Below are 10664 nucleotides of genomic sequence, written 5' to 3' on the forward strand. Positions count from 1 at the left end.
TGCTTGAAAATACTTCTCTTCATTGTCTTCCCACTAGTGACCTAGATGCTAATTGATTTAAAATAATATAAAATGTCACTTTACGGCTGAGAATACATTGCCGACAATATGGATTTGTCTACATTGGCAAATCTGAACAGACCAAAGGTTGCTCCACACAGGCTAATCCAACAACTAGCAGTGCAAACAGTTTCATGTATAAGCAAAGCTTTCAAGACACAACCCACTTAGGTGACAAATACGATTTGTGACATATATAGTTGGGAATATGTCCAACCTAATAAGCCTTGTTGAGAGATTGGAGTTTATTTACCCAGGCAGACTGCCCAACAAATGTGACTATCCAGCTTCCAGACCTGACATGGCAAGCGTGCCATGCCTGTGAAATTACTGACTCAGGGCTTGCTAACTGGTATGTCTGTATCATGCTTCAATTTATAACACAGATGAGCTCATAATCCATTTTATTTTAGTATGCCAAGATCAGGAGGAATGACTTTCACTTGAAGCCATATCCATGTATGTTTTTCCAGGAGGAACACAAGTGTACTATGTACCATCCCATTTGCTGGAAAGAAATCAATGACTGTCCAGTACGGTTTTAGCTTTTAACAGTTTCAAACTTTCTGATCAGATACAGGCTTTATAATTTATATCCATCAGTGATTCTCCACCAATTACTAATAGAATAAGTTACAGAGACAATGACACTCCGAAGAGATTATAACAAAAACCCAACTCACCTTTAGTAGAGTAGTATATGGTTTTAATTCTATATTTTAAAAAGAATAAGGTTATTCACCTGGATGCACTTCATCTTCAACCTTCCATTTTTCATGTTGCATGCTACACAAATACTGGGATGTTGTTCTTGGGAAGCGATGGTAGGCAAGACGTGAATACTTTTCTCGAATGAGAAGAGCTTTCACCAGGCTCTTGGCAGCTTGTTCATAATCATCAACTGTTACCTGAAAGGAAAGACTGGATAAATATTGACAAAAATAAAATGGCAATTTTAGTCACAAACTGAAACCATGCCAGTAACAAGGAGAGTGGATTTCCAGAAATATAGATCTATGTGACCTGAGCATAAGGATCTTACCTGAGGTCTCAGGAAGCCAGTGACAGAGGCAGAGTCCAAATGCAATGTGCAAAACATAGAAATTCCATGGGTGTGTTTCTCCTACCATATATTACCTGTGTATTCAATGCCTATGGTTTTATCTATTTTATTTACCAATTTATTTTTTATGGGAATAAGTATAAATAAATTGAAATGACATGAATTCAAGTGCTTCACAAATCAGTCTGCTCATAGAACCTTTTACAGTTTGTTGCAGAGAGCCATGATGCAGTATCATTTCACACTTGAAATATATTAGCTGCTTGTAAATGCATTAGCTGCTTGTGGTTTGGAATTTTTTCCTGTAGATACAGGAAGAGAGAAAAATAATTTCTTACCCCTGCACAGTAGTCCCCACTAATTGAAACTCTCTGAAACTCTGGTACGTCGTATGGCACCTGGACTGGCAGAAAACCACTTTGAAGAACTGGTGTTGTAGGAGACAGAACAGGATTGGCAGATGGTGCTTTCCATTCCTGAGATGGAATTTGTAATGATAAAGACTGAGATCGAATCATCTTGAAACTTTTCTTCCTAGGAATTCATGGTATAAAGCATTAAATGAGCCTCAATATAGAACATGAAGTACACTGGAAACAGATTACAGCAAAGAAATCACCCCCTAAAAAATTTCACAAGATGAAATATACCATGAGCAAAATGTTGGTCACAAAATATTTGTGCTTTTAGCTTTTATTCCAATGATATTTCACATGGTATATGCTACATACAATTGCACTTACCCTCCACACAAATACAATATGCAATGATTTATTTACAATCACTCTTAGATACCACTAAAATTATTTTGTATCACTTCTTACAAATTCAGTATCAGTGGATCTCTGGGTAGAAAGAAAACATGATCACTGGGCTTACTTTAGGAGGATTTGATTCTTAGAGACAGTAAGATTAGAATTCAAAGTATCAGAGGAAAGTAAGTGAATGTCACATAAGGTAAGTTGATGTAAGTTATTGTGCTATTATACAAACTTTTCATTCTTCCCAAAACATGCAGGCTTTAAAAACTCATCTAGTTGTCCAACAACACTATGCACCAAAATTTCATATATAGTTATTCATTTAAACTTGTAAGAAGAAGGATGAGCAAATATAGTTATTCCTTAGGTGCTGTTTGATGAGACTTGAGCAAAAGGCTAACATTGGTTATCTGAGTAATAATATCGTATGGCTGTGATATGCAAATTTATTTCTCCCCTCTGGGCAGTAAATGGCTATCCCCCATGGACTTAAAAACTTGGACCCTTTCTCAGCAAAACTGTGATGGATGTGTACCTTAGAAAAAAAACAGCTGAAAAAGCATGCTGTAATTTTCAGTGAAGTAATCATAATATCTTGAGTGAAGTTTTGTAATATCTCTAAAGATTTCATTACTTTTCTCACTCAGTTTAAATGTCTTTTGAATATTCATCTAATAAGGAACCTGTGACGTCACTTTGTTATGTGCTGTGGAAATATTCTCTTCGTTTATTTTATAAACTAGATGCCAACACCTTAGTATGTTAGCAAGAACCACTAACAAAGGAAAAGGAATACTGAAATTCTCTCTGGAAGTTGCGTATTACCTCTGTGGCATTCAACACGCAGTGGTGGTGTGGATAATATGAATAATACCCTATGACCAAATTTCATCCTCACAACTAATTGGAGCCACCTTTGAAATCAGTATGAAATTCTTGAAAGGCAATGTTGGATCAACTGCAACTGAAAGCAACTTTTACTCATATAACTGTTCTCTAAGTACATTTCAATCCTTTTGGATAAGGGCAAATACTTGTTCTGTTCCCACATGTAAGCAACATATATGCAATATCCCACTTCCCACTGTTAAACTTGTACAAAACTTTAGGCACACAAACACACAGTTTGATAGAACATTTTTATGAGGCAGTTTCTCACCTCAGAAGTGAAACTTACTGTTTCAGAAGGAAAGATACCAAATAGTTACATGGATAACATCTAGTTTTCCCTTCTGCACTTATGTTTAAAAACATGCCAACTGGAAAACCCACTTGCGCAAAGCAAAAACAAGAGTCTAAGCCTGCATCATCAGTGTGTCATACCTTAATTTAATTAAACCAACTCTTCTCCCTTAAGTTCCAGAAACACGATGCCATGTGCTGCCCAACTGATGGTCTGGAGCTAACAGGGTACATGTGTTTACCTATCAGTTTCAAAGGCTTTCTTGTTTGCCTGTTTTACCATGAGTCTGTACACATCCAAGACTTTGGCATTAGACTGCTGCTGAGCTCATGTGACTCTAGCAAATAGTCCAGCCAGTCCACTAAGGTTAAGATATTGTGACAGCCTGACATCAGGGTAAGGCTATCTCCCTCACGCAAGAAAACTGTAAACCAAATCGAGTTTGGCTTGATTAGATTCATGGGTAAACTGAAGGTGGACTGACTGTACATTGACCTAGGAAAATAAAATTCAAAATGTGCACTTTTATAGCTGACAGCAGTTCAATTTTATCTCCATGAGTTAAGGAAACCTACAAATAACCTCATTATGCCCATCCCACTCTCTGTTTCTCCCTTGATGTTAAATGTCAAGACTTTGCTTTCATCTATTTTTACAGAGACTAAAAGAAATATCTTACCACTAGTCGTTTTCTGAAAGTTAAAATTTTCCATTTCTCTGAATGAAACTATTCTATTCAAGGAAAAAAAAATTGTCCTCTTTTTTTCCCTGATTCTTTCTTACATTAAAGAATGAGTGAGGTTTTTTCACTTCTACCCAGCAATGCTGTTTGTTAAAGTTGCATAAGCAATATCTATGCTATTGCTGGAAGCACAGCTGAGGAGACGACCTCACCCATCCCCACACCATCTGCATAGCACGGAAGGACATCACACAGGTGCCCTTGGTACCTGCTGTTCACCTTTCTCCTGAAGTAATAACAGGCAGAACGTTATTTGCCAAACATTTCAGTATTATCTCAAACAGATTTAAAAACAATTTTCCACTAAGAAAGCAACTAGCAAACAAACCTTTTAGCTGTCTCCACAGACTGTTGTTCTGCCAGTTCCTTTTGAAGTTCCCTTTCCTTGGCCTCTTTCTGCCCAATAGGGCAATCTTCAGGCACGGTGAATAGTGACAAGGCATCTTTGCTGTCTTCTTCTCGGAGGACCTTAGCAAATACTTTCTCTGCTAGGAGCCGCACGTGTTCATCCACCTCTGAGATGTTCAGCTTTGGAAACTGTCTGGGCATCTCAGCTAATAAGGAAGACAGTTAAAAGTTATAAATACAAGTAGAATTAAGATATGTGAGAGATTAGGGTTTGTTCTTTCTTTTGTGGTATGTCTGTTGAAATTAAGAGTTCTGAACAAAAAGCATAGAATGGTTTGAGTTGATGACCTTAAAGATCATCTAATTCCACCCCCCCTGCCATGGGCATGGACACCTCCCACCAGACCGCATTGCCCAAAGTCCCATCCAGCCTGGCCTTGAACACCTCCAGGGATGGGGCATCCACAGCTTCTCTGGGAAACCTGTTCTAGGGCCTCACCACCCTCTGAGCAAAGAATTTCTTCCTTATACATAATCTAAATCTGCCCTCTTTTAGTTTAAACCCATTACCCTTTGTCCTGTCAGTACACTCCCTGACAAAGAGTTCCTTCCCAGCTTTCCTGCAAGCCCCCTTTAAGTACTGGAAAGCTGCTATAAAGTCTCTCCAGAGCCTTCTGTTCAGAAACTGAATTAAGTAGAAGTCTAAACACAGAGTTTAAACTACTGTGCAGTATGCAAGAATTGTAAGAATCCATGAGCATCTTTACTTGTTGGAGCCATGCTAATTTGCAAATTCAGAACTTCTTTGTGTACTCATTGAGGTGGTGGTTTTTTTTTTTTTTCCTAATAGGAACACAATTTATAACATGCCAGTTCAGTTTGAAGTATAAAAACTCCTAAAGGAAGGTTAGGAGTATACCTAAAGGTGTACCATAGGAGATTTTCACTGCCCCATAGTTCTTGGCTGACTTGGAGATGTACTAAGTGTTAAAACATAAGCAGAAGATGGCCTTCCGGATTGCTTTTGAGACCATAACAAAAGGCAAGGGTATAACGCGTAATGGGAGTGTTCTTTCCTTGTCACATGGTGCTACCTTGCATCATGAAAATTCCTAAGATAGCTACGTGCAGATTTGCCAGAAGATGCAATTTACTGGCATATCTGATAGACCGCTGTTTGCAATGTGTGTGTTAAGCTGTATGTATGTACTTGCACTGAACAAGGAAATCACATCCACTCAGTTGCCTGCTTCCTTCTCTGCTGTGACTTGAAAGCAATTTTAGAGCCAAAAGCAAGTTAGAAAAGAACGTTGCACATTTCTACCTATTTCTTTTTTTCCTATTTCTACCCCATTCTTTCCACAAATACGTAGATCATGCAGCTGGTATGAAATAAAATGGCTGTACACCAAAGTAAAAATGTAGTTAGTTAACTCGGTGGATATTTTTTGTAGACCATATCCTGTTTTTGAGTTGCATGTGGGAAGCAGACAGCATAAAGACTTTAATTTCTTCTTGGCATTTAAATATGATTTTTCTAAAGATATGTTTAATATTTTCAATTTCTATTTAAGTAACCTTTCATAACAAAATATTTCCATTTTGTTACAGCAGCACTACTGAAAATACCATCTTTAGCGTTTCTTTTGTAGTTTCATTGTTTTATTTATATTTCATTCTTATGCAACGAGTGGATTTTGACATATCTGGTAGCATTCTGGAGCAGAAAAAAATACAGTTCTTGCAAGCACTGTCCAGCACTATTTATTATGTGCTTAAAGCATTTTTCAATGCATTCACAATTATGGAGTTTACAACAAAGATCTAATTCTTATCACGTAAGTTAAAAATAGCAATGAACATCACAAAAAATGGATCCAAGCACTGCCAATATGTCCAGCTTGTGTCCAAACCAACATTTCAGAATCCTTCTTGGTTACAAAAATACAAATATATTTTATAAGATGGTATTCATTTAAATAATTTGATGTATGCTGAAATCAGCATGGGGCATGGCAGTTTTTAACCACTCAAGGCATAACTTATCAGCACTCCTATTAGAGTATTTCTGAAGGCATGCTTCAAATTTCATATGTTGATATGTGATCCTGTTGTTTTCAGTCTAAAAGATTCTAATTAACATCCACCTATTTTCACAGTTGCTTTGAGAACACTTTTCATTTTATTCTAAAAGCAAATAGAGTATTAAAAGGTGACAAGAGAAACGCTGGACTATAGCATGGCAATTTAGTGATCACCTACATTTTGTTGTGTTCTTATTTTTGTAATGAATTCAGAGGACAGTGGAGAAACTTTACTGATTTTAAAGAACTTTTGATCTGACCCAATGTAGTCTTTCCTCTTGCAGAGTATTTGTTTTGCAATTAGTACTTAGTCTTCATAAAAAAAAAAAAATATAACTACATAAGAAACAAAAATACATACATGCTTAGCTGAATGATTCAGTGACAATGCACTAGGATGCCTTAGAAGCATCCAAACTTAGATTCAGTTTCTCAATTTCAAACCTCAATGAAGTCATGGGAGTCTTTCCGTTGACCTCAACAAGCACAGTTGTCCACAACAGTAACTGACACACAGCTGCCAGCAACAAGGACCTTTTGGGCCACTACAGCCATGGTAAAAACACCATTTCTAGTTAGTAATTCAACTACAGTAAGAGTGTTAGAGATCTGAGTCAAGTGTGGAATATTTCTTCTGCTGCAGAATCAGCAAATAAGATATCTTCAGTACTGGCTGACTAGAACAGGAAAAATTGCATGCTTGAGTGGTTATCATTGGCTGAGTACTTTCCGAGTATAAATGAACATTTTCTTTAAAAATTGTGATCAGAAACAAAAATGCAGTAGGAAATAAATTACATGAGAAATCATAATTTAAGTTACTAGAGTAACATAGGTTCAAGTCTGAAAGCATAGCTACAAGTACAATCAATCCTCTGTAGAGAGCAGCATTTTTTTGTTTGTTGTTTTTGGTTTTTTTCCTTTCTTTCTTATAAAACCTGATCTCATGTTCTTTGCTCAAGCAAACGAAAGGCTTGCCCACATCACTGCTAGTTTATGTCACTGAAAGGAGTTTAATAAACCTAAAATAGTCGTGAGACACCTCATGTGAACTGTGCCATCCCAAACTGGAACAGGAATGAGGATCTCATATCCCGTATCCTTCTATAGAAGTGCTTGCTGTCCTTTACCCAAGGTGAGTGACTTGGAGAGCAACAGATCAGCATCCTGATGGGGTGGGATGCGATGCGATGGGGATGCAACCACCATCCAGCAAACACTCTCCTTTCCTCAGTCTCCATCGGCACCTTGAGTTGCTGTTGGGTTCAGCACCTTTGTGGAAGAGAAGGGTGCTTCCCTTGAAGCGTGCGGCATAGAACCGATGCAACGACCATTTAAAGAGCAGCTATCGATCAGGACTGCCACAGGCTCCCGTACGTACCGGGCATACGCCATTACAGCCGCTACCAGGGCTGCCAGCCCGCACCGCACCGCGCCGAGCAGGCGGGGCCCAGCCGGGCCCTGCCCGGGGCGCTCCCGCCGCAGCAGCCCCAGGCCCACTCCTGCCGGCGGCCAAGGTCCCCGCCGCCCCCGGCAGCCCGCCGCTGCCCCTCCTCTCCTCCCCCCGGCCGGGACTCACCTATTGCCCCGGGGAGAGCCATGCTGCGCCGGGGCGGCTCCGCCACGAGCCGGCAGCGAGGAGGGGACGGCGAAGGGAGGAGCAGCTCCCACCAGATGCCGCCGCTTCCCTCTGCCGCATTCGCCCGACCGCTACCGCAGCGCCGCCACAGCCCCCCGGGGCGCCTCCCGCCCCCGCCGCCCTGCCCGGCCCCGGCCCCACCCCGGGGGGGGCGGCTGCACGCGGGGCGGCTCCGCAGCACGTGGGCCCCCCCCTCCAGCGCGAGGAGCCCTGGCTGCCGCGCACCCTGGGGAGCCGTTAACGGTCGCCCGGGGCGGGGGTGCGCGCCGCGTTCATACCTCTGTGAGGAGCCGCTCGCCAGGCGGGAAGGCGGCCGCGGCTTCGGACTGCACCTGCGGTCACGGGAGGGGCCAGGGTGGGGCCTGCCCCGGGCCGCCGCCTCAGAGGGAGCCGCTGTCCCGCGTCGCGGCTGGCCGCTTCCCTTCGGAGGCTTCGGGACAGCCGTCGCGTTGTCACATGGCTCCGCGCGGCCGGGGGAGGGAGCTCCCCGGGGCGGGCCGCCTCAGCCCGGCCCGCCTCGCCTCGCCTCCGCCGCGGGCCGGCCGGCGCCGGGCGCCCCGTGAGGGCCGGTTTCCCGCGCACTTCCCTCAAACCACTTCCTTCAAAAGCACTTTCACACACAAAGCTCCGCTTCGGCAGCAGAACGTCGCGAGGCCGGTACAAAGATGCCGCTTGATGAGTTAAGTTTGCTGCCAGTGCATCCCTATCAGGAGTATTTTCAACGATGCTCGTCCCTCTGTAGAGACACGGTTTGGGTGCCAGTATAACATAAAAAGCAACTGGAAAATAAATCTACTTAGTAAAGAGCCCAAGACAAATAACTGAAGGTCAAAACAAGCATGACTCAGCAAGAATGAAGACTGTAGCATGTTAAATAATTTGTCGCCATTGTGAGAGATTCTAGGCCCTGGAGCTGAACAGTTTAGAAATGTTTAAGATGAGTTCAGGTTACAACATATGGAGTCGAATCCTAAGGCATTTAAATACAAAAGTATCTTTCCAGTGGAGGGAAGCACTGGGAATGAAGCAATTGGAGAAAAGGTCCTTAGTGTAAGATGACAAACAGGGTAAAGGTAACTCTCCCAAAGCATGTCAGGCATCAGGTAGTTCTGTGTTCCAACTTGGTCAATGAAGAAATTCTCCATTCATAAACTTCAGGGTCTTCAGAAATTCTTTTGCCTCACACAGCTGGTGTGAAAGAAAGGGAAGTAAAAAGAAATTGGGTGACTCTACAAAATACGAGTTGCAAAGAAGACCAGCTGTTTTGAGTCTTATGCTAGTATCAACCTAGTATCAACACAATCATATTTATCTATTGTGGGACTTGTGCAAAACAAAAGAAAAAAGTTTAAAAAAATAAAAAAGTGAAGAGTTATGTCTACAGGTATTGTGTGAGTCATGGAACTATTGATGCCAGACATTTGAAAACAAGGCAGACATCCAAAATCATAAGATTGGTTTTAAAATAATGATGGTGGAAAAAAATAGACAATTTCTTCTCTTAGCTTGAAAAAAGGCTTATGCTGCATATGAATGTTTCTCCCACAGTAACTTTGAATGTCTTCATGAGCTGCTGCCAGGCTACACCCAGATGAGCCATTTGCTGCCCAGGAAACTACATACTGTAAGTGTCTGTAATTCTGACTCATGGTTGTCCTGCCCACATGATACATGAGTAAAGGACACCTGTTGTTGTTGGCCATTCAGTACACCCGTTGACTGCTGGTGCATTTGTCCGGATTCCTTTCTCCTATTTCCCTAGTCCTTCTCCCAAGCACCTGCCTGAACTTGCCCAAACTTAGCTGCTTCCCATCCCAGCGTTTTCCTGGCAGTATGGGCTCCTTACTGAGTCTCTAATCATAATTGTGCCCTCCCTGCCTGCTGGGCTTAGATATCCCATGGCTTCTTGGATTCCTCTTCTCAGCTTGGCAAATGACTTGCCTCCACGCTTGATTTCATCTCTGTTCTAAGCTACGCAAGGCCTTGTGATAGTTCCCTCATGTGCTGTTGCTGGCTTTCTACCAACCACAGTGAAAGAACAGCAGTCTCAAAGATAACTGAGTTTCTACAATTTTTTTTTTCATGGAAACAGACAGCTCTGTACACCCCAAGTTAAGAGAATGTGGTAGCGTGAGTTCACATTTTATGAAGACCAGAGAATTCACATAGAAGGGAAAACTTTAAAATGCCTTAGCAAAGAAAAAGCTTCTGTAAGCATTGAGGTACAAATCCATAAGGACCGAGGACACTTGTTCTAGAAGACCATTGAACTATTTCAATTAGTTTTCTTTTTTTTTTTTTTTAAAGTAGAAGTTAGCATGGGTTGTAAGCATGATAATAAATTGACAAGAAAATGCTTCAGAACCTCTGACTTTTTGCAGAAGCAATTACTATGGCTAGTTATTTTATAAACTGTGTTCAGAACATACATTTGCTAGTGGTTCCAGCTACTTTCATGTCCTGTCTCTGCTCTTATAATGAACAATTCACATGTACCTTTGGAAAACGGAATTTACACTCAGCTGGCAACTATGAAATAGCATATTTTCAAAGGTAGGTGCTGTGTACACTTCCATGAGCACCTGCTATGCATAAAGGCATTACACTTTGTATCTAGACTCAGAACACCCCAGTGATGTCAGTTAACACCTTGTTAAACACGCACCATCTGACCTATAGAGGAGTCTATCTGCCTGTCCAATTTATGCTTGTATTTAGCATATTAAAAGTAGTGCAAGTCTCCAGAGTTATTTTAAATGTTCTAATTCCTAATATAAAATGTCA

General features: G+C 41.5%; 1 protein-coding gene across 9 annotated transcripts in view; it reads right to left on the reverse strand.

Annotated features, from left to right (window-relative positions):
- The window catches only part of AMPD3 (adenosine monophosphate deaminase 3), a 36863-nt gene extending 27773 nt beyond the window's left edge, over positions 1 to 9090 (reverse strand). For 4 of the 9 annotated variants that reach the window (XM_083839984.1, XM_083839986.1, XM_083839982.1 and 1 more), the window contains exons 1-5: positions 7821 to 7969; positions 7372 to 7513; positions 4138 to 4363; positions 1462 to 1657; positions 803 to 968 (exon numbers count right to left, since the gene is read on the reverse strand). In XM_083839984.1, coding sequence (XP_083696110.1) covers positions 803 to 968; positions 1462 to 1657; positions 4138 to 4363; positions 7372 to 7450 — 667 coding nt within the window. In that variant the 5' untranslated portion in view covers positions 7451 to 7513; positions 7821 to 7969. Of the gene's footprint in view, positions 1 to 802; positions 969 to 1461; positions 1658 to 4137; positions 4364 to 7371; positions 7514 to 7820; positions 7998 to 8158 lie in introns of those variants that run through there. The other 5 variants (XM_083839981.1, XM_083839985.1, XM_083839980.1 and 2 more) reach the window with 4 other exon arrangements.
- Positions 9091 to 10664: the final 1574 nt, after the last annotated feature.

This window comes from Anser anser (assembly GCF_964211835.1).
Source record: "Anser anser genome assembly, chromosome: 5".
Classification (NCBI taxonomy): Eukaryota; Metazoa; Chordata; class Aves; order Anseriformes; family Anatidae; genus Anser; species Anser anser.